The sequence below is a fragment of the Trichoplusia ni genome, chromosome 2, assembly GCF_003590095.1.
Source record: "Trichoplusia ni isolate ovarian cell line Hi5 chromosome 2, tn1, whole genome shotgun sequence".
NCBI classification, from domain to species: domain Eukaryota; kingdom Metazoa; phylum Arthropoda; class Insecta; order Lepidoptera; family Noctuidae; genus Trichoplusia; species Trichoplusia ni.
Window position 1 is genome coordinate 18598982 of NC_039479.1, and position 19503 is coordinate 18618484.

At 35.8% G+C, this 19503-nt stretch overlaps 3 protein-coding genes across 3 annotated transcripts in view; all 3 read left to right on the forward strand.

Annotated features, from left to right (window-relative positions):
- Positions 1 to 11687, forward strand: part of LOC113508529 (CD151 antigen-like) — a 145280-nt gene extending 133593 nt beyond the window's left edge. Inside the window, exons 4-8 of the mRNA XM_026891630.1 lie at positions 6088 to 6304; positions 8898 to 9089; positions 9639 to 9812; positions 11098 to 11247; positions 11478 to 11687. Of these exons, the coding sequence (XP_026747431.1) occupies positions 6164 to 6304; positions 8898 to 9089; positions 9639 to 9812; positions 11098 to 11247; positions 11478 to 11621 (801 nt within the window). The 5' untranslated portion in view covers positions 6088 to 6163 and the 3' untranslated portion in view covers positions 11622 to 11687. The remainder of the gene's footprint in view (positions 1 to 6087; positions 6305 to 8897; positions 9090 to 9638; positions 9813 to 11097; positions 11248 to 11477) is intronic.
- LOC113508528 (sorting nexin lst-4) lies at positions 2705 to 5944 on the forward strand. Its single transcript, XM_026891629.1, has 2 exons — positions 2705 to 2809; positions 3517 to 5944. Exon 2 carries the CDS (start codon positions 3532 to 3534, stop codon positions 5215 to 5217), a length of 1686 nt encoding a protein of 561 aa, XP_026747430.1. The 5' UTR covers positions 2705 to 2809; positions 3517 to 3531; the 3' UTR covers positions 5218 to 5944.
- Positions 11688 to 17527: 5840 nt separating the features above from the next.
- On the forward strand, positions 17528 to 19100 carry LOC113508530 (GATA zinc finger domain-containing protein 14-like). Its single transcript, XM_026891631.1, has one exon. The coding sequence runs from the start codon at positions 17755 to 17757 to the stop codon at positions 18955 to 18957; it is 1203 nt and encodes a 400-aa protein (XP_026747432.1). The 5' UTR covers positions 17528 to 17754; the 3' UTR covers positions 18958 to 19100.
- The last annotated feature ends 403 nt before the right edge of the window (positions 19101 to 19503 follow it).

Consider the following 19503-nt stretch of genomic DNA (forward strand, 5'->3'; position numbering starts at 1 on the left):
TTGAGACAAAAAAACTCACAAAGTTATCACAACTGCACAGATTTATTTTATCCGAAAACTTATTTACGACTGCTATTGGAAAATCTCGTAAACCTGGTGACCGAACCAACTTAAATTTCGAAGTACAGAGAAAAAGCAGGGCAAAGCATAGAGAAGCATCGTATTGCCCACGGCCACAGAATTTTATCCCAAGTGCCTAGCAACCGGAATAGAATTCCCGCGGCGAAGATTTACGAGCTGCTAACAGCAAAACCTCCTTGTAGCAAGACTCATTTAAAATTCACACAAAGGTCCGAACTTTAATTAGTTTCCCTTTATAAAATAAATACCAGTGAAGCTCTCAGCTACCTTAATATTTATTGTCTGTGCCTACTGTGCCTTCTCATTTAGATCTCCTGGAAAGAAAGATAGTTTTCATATTCATTTTATATTCCTTTTGAAGAAAAATCTGTGGATAATTGCACTTTCATACATTTTAAACATTACCGAGAAAATGTTTACCGACGATGTGTCAGAGCTTGCCTCATTTGCTTAAAATCAGCAATTTACAGCGTATTTGTAACAATTGCTGAAATAATAGCCATAAATATTTGAAGGCGTGTGAATTTTTTCGATGAAAGCTGAGTTTTTGGCTCAAAAGTGGGCTAGCTTAATGGACCATTTGGTGGCAAATTACCCGCATTTGGCAAGCGAGCAAACTGAACCATGTAACGGTCTTCAGGGACTGATACTGAACTTTTAACTTTGTTAAAATAAGTTGGAAAAATCTTTTTCAGAATTCAATTTTTGAGGTTACATTTTTTTCGCTCTTTTTTGTGCCTTCGTGTTTTTAGGTAATAGCTGTGGCCTTTTTATACCTACTAGCTGTGTTCTGGTGAGAATATGGAGATGAAACATAACTTATACATATAACTCTCTGATAAATCCTGTGCTACGTAGGCAGTAGTTTAGGCCTGCTCACTATCGCAATTTTTGAACATTTCGCCCACAAGGAAAGCACTAGATATACTACGATCCAATGACATAAAAAGCATGCACACAAGCACCTAAGTACCTACTCGGAGTACTCGGTTAACTTTTGTTCCTACCATTGAATCAAACAAAAGATATTGTTATAGAAAAGTCCTTACTTTAAAAGCCTATCATAACTTTAAAAAGATAAAACACAATTGAAGGAAAAGCGCAAGTTATAAAGGCGTACTTAATGCATTTGACAAAGGAAAACAATTATTCTCGACGGCCAAGTCCTTAAACATCGCAATACTAAAGAAACTGGCGTCCGGATGCAAATAGCCGAGTACTCTGTTAGGTTCCTACTTTTCACTTTAATTGACTTTGCTGCATAACTTTTGCAGTTTCACGCAGGCTTCGAATCTATAAATTGCATGAAACGAGATTGCATAGATTTCACGAAATCCATCTTTATCAAGGTGCTTATCAGATTAATGCTTCTAAAAACTTCCTTTATCTACTTAATCTTTTTATTAGTCATACAAATTCAAATATGAGTCATAACATGACGTAGTGTTTAAGGTAACTAGGTAGATAGGTAAACTAGTATTTAATCACACTAAACTATTTAGACTTTGAATTCGTGTATCATTTGAAGTGAAGTCGTTTGAAATGAAGTCATTTTCTACATTCTATATCGTCAAGAAAGCCCAAATGACTGGAGAAGACGGATCGAAGTCACGTGATAGGGAAAGTTGATACTTCCCTTTTGTTTTGATAATTGCGTTTTTTTATCGACGTGAATTGTTGCAATAGGTAATGTCACTTACCTAGACAGGCAGTCTTGCAGTTTCTGCCTCTATTGAATATTGGTATCGTTCTGTCAGCTGAGCCATGTCCAGAATTTTATTAGCTGCCGGGACATGGCATCAGTTCTCAGTGATCTGATTTAATTACCATCGCCACAGAACACTGGACGTCCTGCTTACTTATTTAACCCTGAAATGGGTTACAGTCATGGATGTATTCCATATTCTTTCGATTTTATCAAGAACTTAATTAATTCTACAGTATCTAAGCATGGCTGTTATATTGTAAAATATAAATAAGGTAACTGAACAATAGAAAAAAAATAGTTGGGAAACTTTCTCAAAAAAAATCGCTTTCTAAACCACTGTAATATCGATAAGAACTGAATGATGTAGGGTGTACCGACCTAAATAAGAATGTAACACTGCCTTACGCTAATTATAATATTTTATATATTTTCTATTTCCCGAAGTAACAATCAATCTGATCTGAAAATCACCAACATTAACTTTTAGGCTTTTCTTGTTTAGGCTTGTCTTAAGAAATTTAAAGCTACTCAAAATTATTTAAGTTACCTACTTGTTAGAAGGTATCTAGTTAAAATATTATAGAACTCTGATAAATAGCAAAACAAAATATTTGGTATACTTGGTTTACGTATTATGAAACCCCACGTCAAGACAAACATTTAATTTCTCTAACACCTCTACCTTATGCTACAAAAGTGTTAACAGCGCCATCTCTCATCAGGCTTGAACAACTATATACACATCGAGTTCATTCTCTTTGTAAACCTGTTTTACCATTGGTTGAAAACTACCTTGTCGTAGCCATTATTGGCTAACGCAACAGATAACATTCGTTAAATAAGACGTATTGGTCTTTACAAAACGCGTGCTATCATAACCAATAAACTCAGCTGATTTTATACTCTATTGCCACGTAAACGAGAACAAGGTGAAGCGAAAACAAATTCTTTGTAATCTGTCAAACAGATGACTGTTCAATCGGTGTATCCGCCTTGAGTAATAATTTAATAGTGATACAAGTAAGTAAAAAACCTTCTATATTCTTATAACAAGGTGTTTGTGAATCTAATTATAGTGTTTTTATATATTTATCTCAGAATAACTTAGTATTCTTTGTGAAGAAAACTCGATACACGCTCTCCAAAATTGACGTCATTCGTTTGATTTCCATCACAAAACTAAATGAATTTATTGTATTGAGCGATTATTCTCATCTATTCTATGAATTCTAAACTCAACTATGATTTAATACAGCTTCCTGAGACATAAAATTAGTAAATGTCACATTCCATAGTCAACCTTGTGATAATAACAGGTATTCCTACATGCTAAATATTACTTTACTATTGTAATGTTATTGTGTTTTAACACAATGGAACCACATTTAGAATATTATTTGTCTAGTTTTTTTTTTAATATCAACCATAAAGCACGGCGTATAACCATCGCACATTCGGCAATTAGGTTTCAACTATGTTTAATTAGGGGCTATTAGGAATATGTGTCAGCGACTCAGCGCCTTACAGTGTGCGACGCCCTAAATCGTACAAACCAGTTCTAATAATAATATAGAACAGAATGTGCTGGTACATATGAATTTATCACACTATGTGCATACTCCCTACTTCTGTAGATAACAGTGATAAGATAGTGTGTGTTAGTACTTTGTGTTTCAATCCATCCTTAAATGCGCTGGTTTTATTAAATAATCTTTGAATTGTTTTAGGTGAGGGGTCCCAATATGACGACCCAAGTACAAGCTCTGTACGACTTCACGGGTGAGCCCAACACCACGGAGATGTCAATCACCTGTGGAGAGATACTGACATTAGTTAACACTGAAATTGGTGAAGGATGGTGGGAGGGAAAGAATGCTAAGGGAGAAACAGGACTATTTCCTGCTGCATATGTTCGTAAACTGGCACCAGACGAGTCTATCCAGACTAAGGCAGCACCAGCTGCACCCAGGTACGACCAAGCCACTGATGACTGGGGCGACCAACAGTTCAGTGCTGGTGATAGTAATTTCCAAAGAGGTACCTCACATGAAGACGGCTGGGATGATGATTGGGATGACGACACATACTCTGAAATTGGCCCTGTACCACAACAAAGCAAGGCTCAACAACAGCAACAATACAACCAGCAGCTGACTCCTCTTCCAGGAATGCCTATAAGTGACTATAACCACCATGTAGAAGAGACTGCCTCCAACTATGGATCCTCAGTGGGAACAGTTAGAAAGAATAAATTTGCACCCTCGTCTAAAGTCAGTGGAGAAAGCTATTTACTTGCCACATTAAATGTTGAAGTGCGGGATTCAGAAAAGGTGTACATTGTTCAAGAAGAGGACAGGTATGAATGGTGGCCAATCACACAACCTTACACTGTCACTGTAGCTTCTCCAAAAAAGGAATCCAAGTTTAAAGGTATCAAAAGTTTCATTGCTTACCAGTTGACCCCATCATTCAACAACATTCAAGTATCTAGAAGATACAAGCACTTTGATTGGCTACATGAGAGGTTGCAAGAGAAATTTACTCTCATTCCTATACCACCATTGCCAGATAAACAAATATCTGGCAGATATGATGAACAATTGATAGAGCGCAGAAGAGTCCAACTTCAAGAATTTGTAGACTGGATGTGCAGGCACCCAGTGCTATCAAAGTGTGAGGTATGGCAACACTTTCTCACCTGTACTGATGAGAAGCGGTGGAAAGCTGGCAAGAGACAGGCTGAAAGGGATCCCTTAATAGGTCTAAATTATTGCATATCAATTGTAGTACCTGAAAAAGCTTTATTACAGTCTCAAGTGGACCACATAACAGAACAATGCCATATGTTCATAACCAGTATGGACACATCCGTCAAGTCTGTCTCTAGCATGTGTATAGCACACACTAAGAAGCTGCAGGGCCCTTACAAAGCTGATTGCCAGAAAGTTGGAGAGGCATTCTGTAGTTTAGCTGCTTCACTAAGCCTGGACGAAGGGTCATTAGCGTCGACATCAAAACTCACCACTGCTATTAAAATGACTGGCAGCGCATACATCGACATGGGTCGAATGTACGACGAACATCCCAAATACGATTGGGAACCGCTCGGTGATAAATTCCATCTGTACAAGGGTGTGGTGGGAGGTTTCCCTGACGTGCTGGGCACCCACAAAAGTGCAGTACAGAAAAAGCGGGAATGTGAGAGACTAACTGCTGAAAACAAAATGGAAATAGCCCAACTGAACGAAGTACTCCGGCGGACCGACGTCGTATCCTATGCCCTCGTTGCCGAAATCAATCACTTCAAAGCCGAGAGAACTAAAGACCTGAATGCCACAATGCAAAAATTCTTGAGACAGCAAATACACTTCTACAAAAAAATCGTTGATAAATTAGAAACTACTTTGAAATACTATGACGACGAATAAGACACAATTTTGCCAAGGATTTGATAACGAACTAATAGCTGTATAATAGATCCATCACAGAACTCTTTATTATGAGCTAAACTTTATCTATTTAGTGCTAACTAGTGCCAGGGTATGCTTTTTATAATTTGACAATGGGCAGGTTGTGATAACTACTTCTCATTGATAATTTATACAAATTGTCTAGAATATGTATAACTTTTACATCAATCGAGACCCAATTAGTATGAATTTAGGCGCATTTATTTATGAGTTCTGATAAAACTAATAAATAATCATAAAATATTGGATAATTATCAAAATTGTATTTTAACAGTACTTCGATTTCTTATTGTGTAAATTTAATAGACCCATATTTATTCCTCATAATAAAATTAATGATTATTAAATCCAAAGGATTAAAAGGCAGTATTGAAATAAGGTTGCATAGAGTGAATTTACATTGTGATGAAATTAAGGACTGAATGTAAAGTATGATAATGATAAATAATACGTCATTATTTTTTAATTTTGATAAACTCAAATTGTCTGTATATATTTTTCGCACTCTTACAAGGTCTTCATAATACAATTTTTTTATTATGTATACATATTTTTATTTTATTACATGTACTAACTATGGATCAATTATTTTGAGACATTTTGTTGTATAATTATTTAGAATAAGTGTTGTACTATATTCCACTTTTATAAGCTATTTTAGAAATATAATTAATAAACAATGTAATTCGTTTTTTTGTCTTTCAATGTAATCCCACACAATTGAATAGAAAACTAGTGATTGTGACCTGTAAGTATTTTGATATACATTTAACCTACTATGAATATGCATTTCACAAAAACTAATGTATCTTGTTTTATTTTTTACAGAACTAAAATCGATCATGAATATAAGAGAAATAAGGTGAAGCAAAAGAATACCGCGTAACTGATACTAGAAAAGAAAATGGCGGAAGAAAAGAAAAAAGATGGCAGCGCACTACTGGCCAAAAAGAAGAAAGTTAAGCCGCGTAAATCGAGAGACGCAGACTGCTGTAGTGTGAACTTCTTGAAATGCGTTCTGCACATCTTTAATGTGGTATTCTTGGTATGTATTACAATAATAATTATGTAGAAATGAGACTAATAAGATAGTTATAAGAATTGCGAAATAGAGTAAAATAACATGCTCTGTTTTTATCCCGCGCAAAGTTAAATATTCATACTCACTCTTCCAATATTGATGATTTTGGGATTTAGAACAGTGAACACCTTCAAATTTTAATGTAATCTGATACTCATACAACAAGGAAAACCTTTTAACTATAATATTAAAGATAGAGAATCCCAAACTATTGTCCGAAAGCAGCTAAAATCTAACTACATACACCTATTAAACCCAGTAAACGTTACAATGTTTATCTTTATGAATAAAAGTAGTTTCACTTTTCCGCTTCGCTATGCTTTTGACACGGAGGTCTCACCCTTACGCTCTACAAACCTACCGTGGAAGTCCATTGTTAAGCAAATGACATGCACAGTTAATTCTTATCGAGCGATTACGTCTATCACGACCGCGTACATGTATTATTTTCTACAACAGTTATTAAAATGTATGTTTAAATGAGTTGGTTTTATCTTGATGTAGCAAGGTGTAGTTTTATTCGCATATTGTGTGGGACTAGAATCGAGTACACAAGATGGTGATAAATGTAAGCAGAGGGAATGTAGAAAGTCATTTGTGGTGAAATCGATCACTTCAAAATCAAAATATTTTTATTTTAAACAGGCCTACTTCAGGCGCTTGGAAACCTTCATGTTAATAACTTTAGGTCTGAAATATACTTCTAACGCAAAATAAGTTGCTTTAACTTAAACTGAAGACGATAGATCCTTATTTAGGTTATTGCAATACTTTAATGAATCAATTCCTGAACTACCAGTTACCAATGTTACCATAATACTAACTTCATTTGACACAATAGGTAAACATTGACTCAGCAGCATCGTTTTTAAACACTTTACTTAAACAGATTAAATGTGGGATTAAAACGCCTCAGTACCCCATCGTCATAATCTTTTCATGGTCATGCCCCGTCTTTGTTAACCCACGAAACATTTCGATATACCTATATGTCCTTTATGATTGGATTTCAAGAGGTGTTTATATAGTATAGAATAACATCAAGGACTTGTTATGAAGCGAAAATGACGTTGTAATTTAGTTTTAGACTTTGTCTTTTCCGTATGAAGTTAAAACTTTATTTAATTAGAATTCAGACTTTCAGAGGTATGAAAGCCTTTTTCGATGTCTTATTTTGATCATCGTTTGTTTTGAACTTGTCAAACACATTTTCGTTATGAATTATTTCCTCATTATTAATTACTTTTTTTTTTTGTAATTTAGTTAATATGTTTTTAATAAAAGATTAATTTTTCCTGCTATTTACATCCTCTGATTTATTTCTTTGTGGGTTCCTAAACAGTCACACGTTTCCCGGGGATACACCAAGCGGTTTTCGTTGGTATCATTGTTGATCCCGGTTTACAGGAGTTTCAATGGAAAGCAAGTGTGGCGGGCTTATCCTAACTTGTCATAAAAAAATATACTATAGATTACAAAAACGTATTAACTGGCCTTCAATGTAAAACAAGAGAAAATATGCAAACTCTACTACTTTTTAGTATTGTAATATTAATATTCAATTTATATTGAAATAAACAAAACGTCGGAGCAATTGAAATTAATTGAATTTCCTCTACACGTAATACAAATTGATAGTGGCAGTGCTATAACTGTGTGGGTTTTCTATTAGTTTAAACCAAACAATTTTATTAATTGCTTAGATTATTAAAATATCTGATTGCGTACTTGTGCGTGTAATTTTTAAATCATAAAACATAGTTCCTTATTATTTTTAAGTAAATCCATTTCTTACGCTTTGGTAAATAAACCAATTTGCCGATTCAGAAAAAAAATTAAAACAGGTGAGTTCAAATTTCAAAAAAGGCGTCAGCTGCTTTTTACCGAAATAACCGAAATCTACACAAGCAAAAATGTGGGCAAAAAAAAGTTTTTAATACATTTTAACGTGTAAAATTTAACTACATAACTCATTCTCGGACTATTACTTATCGCATATAATTATCTTCATAAGAAAGAACAAAGCAAACAACTTTATAATCTTACTTTTATAGATAACAGCCACTCGTCACTCTTGCATAAGACTTTAATATAAACAACGCGTGACTCACCGTGGCGTGGTAATGTCGTAAGAGACCTATGCCCGAAATTAATAAGCAAGCAATTTTAGACCCTTTGTGCATAAGGCATAGCGAGGACCATATAGACTCACACTTGACGAAAGTTTCCTCTAACAACGAGGACCTATCCGTAAACTATAAGTTAGTCAATCTAATCACCCATTCAGCCACAGTAAAACATTACATTGATGAAACCTTTTTTATCATACTGAATGGTGATATAACCATAGTAATCGATATCTACTTATCAATATATACAATAATGCAGAGTAAGTAGTAAGTATAATATTATTTTAACAACAAAGGCCTACAACCGACTTCATAGTTTTTATCCCGATTTTATAATACCGTGGGAACATTTTCGATTTGTAGCAACAGGCAACGACTAGTTTGTTTATAAGCCTATCTAACACAGTTTTAAATATTAATTCTATCAGTTTGCGGGCGCCGGCGTACTTGGAGTAGGAGCATGGACCGTCTCCTACCGGCATCGCTTCGTATCTCTCTTGCCGACGCCGACGTACCCAGCTATAGCGTACCTGCTCATCATAGCCGGGGCTATGGGCGTGCCGCTCTGCGCCCTCGGCTGCTGCGGCCTCAAGACTGAGAACAGAACCAGCTTGTTATGCGTGAGTAATATTTTACGGATAGTTAATCATTATATGACTCCTCACGCTTTGGGTCGAGCGGAAAAAAGTGTGGGACTTTTACTGATTAAAACACAACGGACCGTCTTAACCCTTTCGAACAAACCCGCTGGAAGCACTAGTATTGCAACAGGGGTATGGGATCTATAAAGTAGAGACAGATCTCTCTTGCTATTTTATAGATCCCATACCCCATAATGTTACCAATTGCCAAATATGGCAAGGGGTAACATTGTGCGTCAATAAATGATATATAATTCATCTTAAATAGTTTCAGAATTTCCGAGTAATCATATATGAATGACAAGCACAGTACGTTACGGTACTACGGTTTCAGAGCATGGAGATTGTACGATAGTGTGACTGTTTGATAGATAAATTCCTTTATTTTGTACTTATGAAATACCCAACTGAAATGAATCTTTTAATAGCCAACATTTGCATTGATCATAGCATTAGACCTTAACCCTTTGCCATCCCAAAAGGACACAAGTGGAAATTCCCTAGTGTATTTTTTTATTCAATTTCCAGTACACATACTTCCTGCTAATAACCTTCATTCTGGAGGTGGGCGCTGGGGGGCTAGCGTACTACTACGAGGTGGCAGTGGAGGATGAGCTGAGGGCAGAGATGAATAACACCTTCCTATCCAACTACGCGCTGGATACCACCGTCACCGATGCAGTGGACCAGATGCAGACTGAGGTAAGGAGGATGGCTTTTAGGAAATATTAAAGTATTGCTTATTCAGGTCTCGTCACGCACAGTGCATGTATGGCCCATAATGCGGTACCGGAATGGAAAGCTTACCGCTACTAGGATATTGTAAATGCGTTTCGGGCAGGCCTCTGCCAAATGGGACATAAAAGTTTTGAAAAATTGTACCAGTAGTCTATGAAATGCCTAAACTCTTCTTTATCATCTTATTCTTTCGATCTGTTATGCTGGTAGGGCGTTTAGGTGCTGAATATAGTCGTTTCTTGCACGGCAATTAGTGAAACATATTTATTTCAGCACCGCGCTTAAGGTACTACACAATCTGACAATCAGACTGTCTTTTGGAGGCCCTAATTTTAAATAGCTATTTAAAAAAAACATTATCACGAACAATCGTTTATCTACAAGCCTAAACAGAACTTGTCTATATTTAGCCAGAATCACACAAGAGTGATATAATCTTGGCCCTGCGCCCGACAATAAAAGAATTCTCATAGCTGCCTCGTGCTCGATCGTTTACTATACAATGTTTGTAGTAAACAATTCACTCATCACAGAAAATGAGTATGAATTGTCACTACATACAATGGACGGCAAACCCGTTACATAAATCAAGTGAAAATAGACCTTACCCCTTTCTTATAAAGTCTTTTGTTACTTACTACTGCTGACCGGTCAGATATACCGTATCGCTAGGCTCGTAAAGTCAATTGTTCAGTCGATCTCCGGAATTGATGACGTAATAAACAAATTTAGTCAATCATGGTGCCTTCGATGATAGTCAATTAACCATATCAAATACATATAAGCCATTGTCTTTTAGCTTTGTTTCTAGATAAAAATGTCTGAATCTTAATATGCTGATTTGCATGACCATTGGTGATTCAGTATTATGTTTTTTTGATGGCGAGTGTCGTATCAATCGTCCTTTTTCTTGACTCAAGGTTAATAAAAATAATAAATCATTTTTTATCAGGCTACTAAGGCCCATACACATAAGCCTTACAGACTAACATAGATATTTTATACAATAGTTGTTAGTATTTTAAACTGTACCACTTTAATTTTCAGATTTTGAGAATGTGCTGGGATAAGGTTTTTGTTGAGAAAGTGGACTTTCCTGACACGTTGTGTAGGTACATTTATGAGCTTTACAGATACGATAATTTTACGAATAATTTGCTATCGATGTCGGCTAGGGACTATTCAATATAGGTTACTTTTTTTCATAATTGCGTGCATAGTAAATAATGATAAAATGTAACGTTTCCAGTTTAAATGCTGTGGTGCAGTTCGCTACTCGGACTGGCGGCATAGTCCGTGGCACGAGCACGACCCGCGGCTACTGGTGCCAGACTCCTGCTGCAAGACTGTCACCAACCGTTGTGGCCAGAGAGACCACCCCTCTAATATATACTATCATGTAAGTTGATTTATCTGGTAACATCTAGCTTGCTAAAAGTTTTTAGGTTCCCATGAAAAGACTAACTCAAAACTCTTTTGCGAAACGAATTTTTTTTTTGTTTCTATCCACGGTTATGTTACATCTATGTTATGTTTGATGGGTCACCTGTGAAAGAGATATCTCTACACTGAATATTTTCGGACTATCATGTAATGACACGGTATCACAATTTCCTTATTACTTTGCAGGGTTGCATCCATCAATTCACAAACCACATACGGGACCACTTGATAATCCTGGCGGCGGTGGGCGTGGGCATGGCGGTGATCCCCATCTTCGGGTTCCTGTTCTCGTGCGTGCTGTACGTGAAGATCAAGCACGTGCTGGACTGACGGCGCGCGGCGGCCGCCTCCCGCAAGGTGCACGACACGCCGCGCCCCCGGCCCGCGCCCCGCCCGCGCCGCGCCCCCCGCGCCCCCGCGCCCCCGCCGCGCGCCCCCGCCGACACCGCGCCCTGCCCCGTACACCCGGCCCTCGCCGCCCGGAACATCTCCACCATCAGCGACAACGTCAGCATATAAACCACGAGTGCTCCCAGTGCGGTAGACTTACATCATGACATGTGTTCATCACCTAAACTATTATACAGAGTTAATGTTCGTGTCTAATTATAGTGTAGAAACTGTGACCGAATTTATATCAGAGTGTCTCGGCGATCGTCGAGTGACTAACTGTAAGATGGTGCTATAATATTTTGTTACGTCGCGGGTAGATAGCGCATCAAATGATAAGGAGGGAATATTTTATTATTTCGTTAAGTAAGCCATTTGGAATTGCAAATATATTTAGTAGCTATAAAATTAAGTCTATCAAGACGTCAAGCATCTTTTAAAATTCTTATCAGTTTAACATATTATTCACAATAAATTAAAAATAACACATCACGTAATTTGATAAACACGATTCGTTACTTTTGTCCTTTCACTGCATACAACTACTAGTACATTTTAAAAAGTCGTAATTACCTATACAGGTATTAGCGATTCAAAGCACAAGCACAATACATGCAATGAATGAGGCAATTTACGAATTCCTTTAACATGTAAGAGGAAAATAAACTCCACAATCTTGCAGTCGGTATATACAACGACACGTGAGTCGCATTGCAAGTGAATACCTAGTCATTTTATTACAACGGTAATGTATGTTGGTACATTATTAAACCAAAAAACGAAACAGTTAAAATATTCTATTTTAAAACTTAATTTAAAAATGCAAATCAATAATTACCTTTCTAAGTATTGTTGTTTATTTGAAAAGGAAATTATAAGATTAAGACTTCGAGAGAAATTGACATAAATGGTTTCCAGTGTCTGTTAGGACAAAAGTTGTTAAATCCCTAAGAAATTATTAATAACTACAATTCAGTCAGTTTTATGTGTGTAGTTGCATGTAACAATGTGTTTAGAGTCAGCCGTGTAATCAATTACATTTTAAGTGGAAATATGTGCCTTACTACCACCTAAGATTGTATATAACATAATGTAATGAATGTAATTTAAAACAGTTCAACTAAATAAATTATTCAGTCGATTGTGTTACGAAAATTAGTCCAAAGTATTATAATCAAAATTATTTTATTTTTAGCCGCCATGTTGGTGTTTATTTGAATTCCACAGACCAAGGAAGAGTAGATAACACTCTGAATATTAGCAACGAAATCAAAAGGAAAATCTAGCATGTACCTAATAAAAATCTGAATTTTTAATTACAGTATTTATCCTTTTGCGTCGATGGGTTCGCAATTATATCTGACTAGCTCAAAAATTATGACTGACCTGTTAAAAAAAGGACCCATGTGTTGTCATTACACGACACGGGCGGAAATTGCTTAAATGGTTTAACAATTAGTCCATTGCCATTAGCAAAAAAAGGAAAAAGACTATTTGAATGCAGCCAATCCAATATGTGGATACTCTTAATCTACTTTTTTTAAAACACTGAATGTGTATTTATTTATCAATATGAGACTCATAATTTTTCGTAACCTCTAGATATTTCTTGGTCTGTGGTTATATGTGTATGAAATAATTAAAGCCAAATGTTAAGATAAGTCATTGTTTTTGTACGGGTACTTAATAACTGTTTATGTCTGTAGAGGTGTTTCCAACTTCATTTACTAACACTGAAAACTTATTGTACTTTATTATTCTGTTAACATTTATATGTGCGTTTAGTGTGATTGATATGTAGTTCTTTATTTACCTTTGTTTAGATTGTATTTTTAATTCTTTGACAATTAATAATGACGTAATAAAGTCACTAAAGAATTCAAGCCTGGACACTAATCAACTATCAAGAAACTTATAGTTCTTACATTAATTTAGTCTTTTATAAGCGTATATATCTTTTTATTGAATCTGAAAAAAAACGGATCTTCAGTTGAAAACTATAATATCTCTATCTCTCATTTTGAATGTAATCTTCGCGAAAAAATAATCTTATGACGAAATTAGATTTTTTGCCAATAATATTTTCAAATCTGTCAATCACATAAAGCGCACTTCAACATTGTCTCCACAATTTAAAATTCTTGTTAAATAATACAGTTCAACTAAAGGTGTGATTTGTTTTATTTCTATCCAAGTTTAAAGAGTTGATTTTTAAGGAACCATTCATGTGTACAAAACGCTGGAACAAGGAGGTTAGTTTAGTCAGAGATCAGGGCCCCTATTCCGCTATTTACAATGGCCGATGAATGAACGAATGGCAATTGGATTTAATTGGACACTTTATATTTTCCATTTAGTCAAATCAATAATTGGAAATTAACTGTCGGTATTCCACCCCGTACTGAATTTCCAATTATTGTGTTGGCAATATGCTTAGGAGAATACGAATAGTGTAATTTAAATCCAAATTCCATTTGGGAGCCAGCATTTTAATATCTGGCCCTAAAAATTCGAACTGCCTAATTAAACAAAAACGAGTTCTTTTGAACAGTATCTGTACCATTAGGGTCATTATATTCCTAAGCAACAGACCTTTATTATACTTCTTGAGTAATTCATGAGTACTCATTAAAATATCTCGTAATCATTAATCAAAGTATGACACCAGATTAATCAAATTCATGTTTAAAACACTTTTTTGTGTTCATTTTTTGTTTGTAGCAACTGACGGGGAAACTACCTCGTGCTTGGCACCTTGCACGAAGGATTAATTAATAAAGTTGATCTTAGTATATGAGCCATGAGAATGAATAATTTAAAATATGAATAATTGAATTGGTATGTCTATAGCAGTAGTATTATCCCTTTATTTTTTATCATACAAATACAAATTGGCGTAGGTCGACTTTGATTGCCCAAACACGTAGGGAAGTTGGTCGTAACACCTACCCTACCGACAACTGTTACTACCTACAGTTGGACACTATAGTCACGTCCAAGGATTCGTAAGGTTTGCAAATCCCAATCTTATTACTAAGCCCTCAAGGATTCAAGCGAATAATAAAAAATAATTACTACCAATTTGGCGATATTTGAATTACCTACAGTTGAAGTCCGGGCCGACAAAAAAATAACTTCATACTAGGCCTGATCAGTCAAGAAATGAACTATAATATAATAGACAAGAAAATCTTTGCTGGTTGCCTAGATTTTCTTGTCTATCACACATCTAAACTATTTTGTTTTCAGCCGTTACCGTCTCACTGTAAAGCAGAGGACTCATTTCGATTTCCCCACTCGGTCCGGTCAATCAACCTATATCTAAATCATATAAAAACATGTTACGTTTTTGGACAAGAATATCTAACAATCAAGCAAAAAAATATATTGAAAAGAGTCAAAGAAAAAAAGAAAAACATCGACAAGACAGTTATTTCGCAGCCATGAACCGGAAATGAAAGTACATATTGTTACCTACACTTGCGGTTACTTTTGACGGTTTTAATAATAGTCTAGTATCTACAAACAGAACTAGTTCCTACCGTCCAAACCCTATTTTGGATTAAAACGTTTTTTGGCTAATTTTTCAATTTGCTTCTTAAACACTTACCTCCAGTTTTTCTAAACTTATTCTGCCGTGACGAACTATGTCATTTAACCAATGATGACCTATGTTTTTTTTTCAGAATAGCTACGTTCTTACACCTCCATATTTGAGATCCGTATTTCCTATTTCACACTACAGTGCTAAATATACTAAAGTATTAGTTGCTGTTGGTGTTACACTGTAATTATAGGTCGTAACCCTCTTTTATGTTTATTGAAGAATACTTTAAAAATAATTATTGCACCGACGACTGAGTTAGTCGGGGAAGAACCTACCACAAGAAAGTTTCGAAGCATGTTACAGAGGTTCGCAAAAGAAAAAAAAAGTTTTTAGTTCAAATATTCCAGGCGCTTTTAAGACGTCACAATGATATAAAGACTTTAGATGCACGGTGCACCCCATCTAAAACACAAGTAGGTACCTATCTACTCATATTCAATAGGAACGTTTTATACGCTTAGGAGAAAAGAGGAGAGCTACCTCATCTAGAGTGGAATATTATTGTCTGTATAGTTTGTACGTCTGGTTCACATTATTAAACATATCATCAGTGAGACGCCACTTGCGGTCAATCGCAGCAAAACATGGCTTTTCTCGTAATGTCTACACGGTGTACGTGTCTATTAATAAGAGGAAAAACGAAAAAAATATTCCAAACCGGTATGAACTTTAAACTATACAATAATAAGAACAAATTATTCATGTAAATAACATATTTAAACTTACTGAGTTGCTTCCTTATTTCAAATGCTAAGCCGTTACTTAAGAGCTTCTTATCGTTAAAATATTGTACTTAATTGTATTATCCCATTAGGAGCTAAATGGCCCAGAAAATCTTATTTGTAATATGAGGACCCCAATTACGCTATTTACAACGGCCGATGAAGAAGGACAATACGAATTGTGTCATTCATTTATCAGCCATTTTAAATAGCGGAATTGGTTCACAGTTATCTGTTCTGCTTACAATCAATGTGCAGATAAACAAGTCAGATAGATCCTCCAATTTAAAATGTATGCACTTATACGCTTGTACTCTACATTACCTACCTACTTTATACTTGTACATTATGTAGACATATACTTGTGATGTGTGAGGAGAATACTGTGTCCACTAATTTAAATAGGTTTACCTGACCACAATATTATAATCCGTATTGACAGACGAGCAACAGTCCCGCAACTTCAAACAATTTATTGCTTAAATTCAGAAAGATTTCTTTCTAAAAAAAAAGAATCACACTAAGTTTTAAGTACGGTTTTAGTAGATCGTACGCGATTCTCAATTTCAAAGAATTCTCAAACGCATAAATAAATTATTTTCGCTATTACATTAATTGCAGTATTAACTTGTCATTAGGGTATCATTCAACTTAATCGAAAAATAATTAGCAAGGCGTCGTCACAAAATTCTATTTCATAAATCAGTAGCAATTTAAAATTCATAAAAGTTGGGCGCATTCCGTTTTAAAAAATGTTATTAGTGCATGTTACACTGTTTTGTGTAGTTTCGAAGTGTATTTTGGCTGGTAAAGTGATAAACAAAGACCTTGGCTCCATAGACGATGTTTTATTGGATGTTATACAAAAAAGGCCTCATGCTCCTGGTCCCGGCGTTCATATAGAAATACCTGGAACTGACCGAACAAATCCAGTCGGCATAAACGTCTATAATCCAGCCAACAACTACCACAACATAAGCGAATATACAAACACAATGATACGGAATATTATGAACAAGATAACTCAAACGTTGACTTCAATATTTAATATTAACGTAACAAATAATTTTATGCCACCAGACTTCGGTCCGCGACCTTATCCACCCCTCAATGGATGGCCAAACCTACGACCTCCAGTTCAAAATCAAGGTGAACAGAATGCAAATGGGGAAACAAGTTTAAATTTAAAGAAACCTGCGATACGTATCGCCGGTTCACCGTCTCAAGCATCGAGTACAAAGCGGACACCGAAACAGGAAAAACATGATAAAAATGACAATTACGATTACGACTTTGACGTTAGGAAAGATGGTGCCGATGATGTGATAGACATTCTCATCTAATATTTATTGAAATGTGTAGTTATTACCTAGACACACAATATTATCTATTAACCTGAAGTCATTTCCATTTCATGTATAAACAAATACAAAAAATGTTAAAACAAATACAATTCTAGCAACTATTCATTAAGTGATTTTTTATAAATTACCTCCAACCGAAATTATACAACCTACTTAAAATAATAATCGGTCGAGTTTTGAAAACCACTAATTTGTGATGTGTTGTCTAGCTTAATTTAAATCATTTTTTCGTATAAACTTGTATCTTAGTCTGAACAGGTTTTTCTTATTAGCTGTTTTATTATGAAGATGATTCCTTAGCTGTACATACGTAAACGAACAACGCACTTAGTCCGACGCGGACGCATCTCTTGCACGTTATATTTTTTAGTATAATTATAATGAAGACAATATACTTGACATTGTGTGTAGTACTAGTGAGTTATGAGTGCAATGGAAGTCTGATAGAAGGTATTTTGCATGGAGCTCACGATGTCGCTGGTGCTTTTTTGGGAGGTGTATCGCAAGTATTAAATCGCCGGCCACCGTATGGAGGACCGAAGCCAGGTAATCCCACAGAAACTGTTGTAGTCGTTGTGGAAGACTCAGACTCGGGACCGCCGGGACCCCCTGGACCACCCTATGTACGGCCGGGTAACGATGTCGGACCACCCGGACCCAACGGATACGGCCCTCCCGGACATAACAATAATAACCGTCCACCACACAACCACAACCCTTACCACCACGGACACGGAAATAAAATCCCGAATAACAATTATCAGAACGGCAATGGTAACTGGGACACAAATAATCAATATGGAAACGGGAATAACCAACAAGGACCGTGGAACCAAAACGGGCAAGGTAACAACAACTTTAACAGGCCTAACTATGGCAATCCGAACAATCAGTATGGCAATAATAACAACCAATTTGAGCACCCGAACAACCAAAACGGTAACCCTAACAACCAGTTCGGAAATCCCAACAACCAATTTGGAAAGCCAAACAACCAAAATGGATACAATAACAACCAGTTCGGAAACCCTACCAACCAATATGGGAAGCCAAACAATCAAAACGGCAACGCCAACAATCAATATGGGAATCAAAACAATCAGAACGGCAACCCTAACAACCAGTTTGGAAATCCCAACAGTCAATTTGGAAACCCGAATAACCAGAATGGTAACCCCAACAACCAGTTTGGAAACTCGAATAACCAATTTGGAAATCCCAACAATCAGTTTAATAACCCAAATAACAATTTTGGAAACCCGAACAACCAATTTGGAAACCCAAATCAAAATCAAAACAACAATGGTTTTAATAATCGACCCCCTTCTGAGCAGACTACGGAATTCACAACTAAGGCCCCTATCCCGACAACTCAAAAACCGAAAAAGGAAAAAACAACAACAACACTACGGCCTGAAGAAGAAGTGTATCCTCTTTTCGTGCCACTTGGCGGCAACGAATACATCTATAGTGGTGACAAAATTGAAGTCAATGCCCCCAAAAGAGAGACTAACAGTAAACCAATACCGGCGGAGGACAATGACGAAGATTTGGCACTAGATATCAGGATAGACAACCCGTAAACAAACCAGTTACTGACAAACTGATACACGAATGCGTAATCATAATAGTTAAAGTGTTTTAAACCGTAATAAATGCTCAATGACGACATTTGTCCGTGTTTAAAAATAGCCTATTAACAACTTAATAAATTAATATTAATTAATGGTTTTGTTTTTTTTTAAGTTACCTACGTGTTAATATTTAAGGTACATACTTACACTACATATCAAATTACTAATAATAATGTATTTTTCTTAGTTTTATATAATCTCAAGAAAAAATATAACATTGTATTTTACCTTCAACTATTAATCTGTGCCTCAACTACCTGTTATTGTAAAGACAATCGTCAGATCATAGCTTCATCAATAAAACATAATTACACATTTAAAGAGAATACAGCATGTTGTAATAGTGTGAATGTTTTATTACAAAGCTGGATATTACAATTAATCGAAATGAATAAAAATCAAAAGCAAAATCTAATATATCTTTAATCAGCCTGTAAATTTTACGAGAAACTAAATAAGATCGGGCAGATAGGCATGCTACCTGTCCATCTGTCT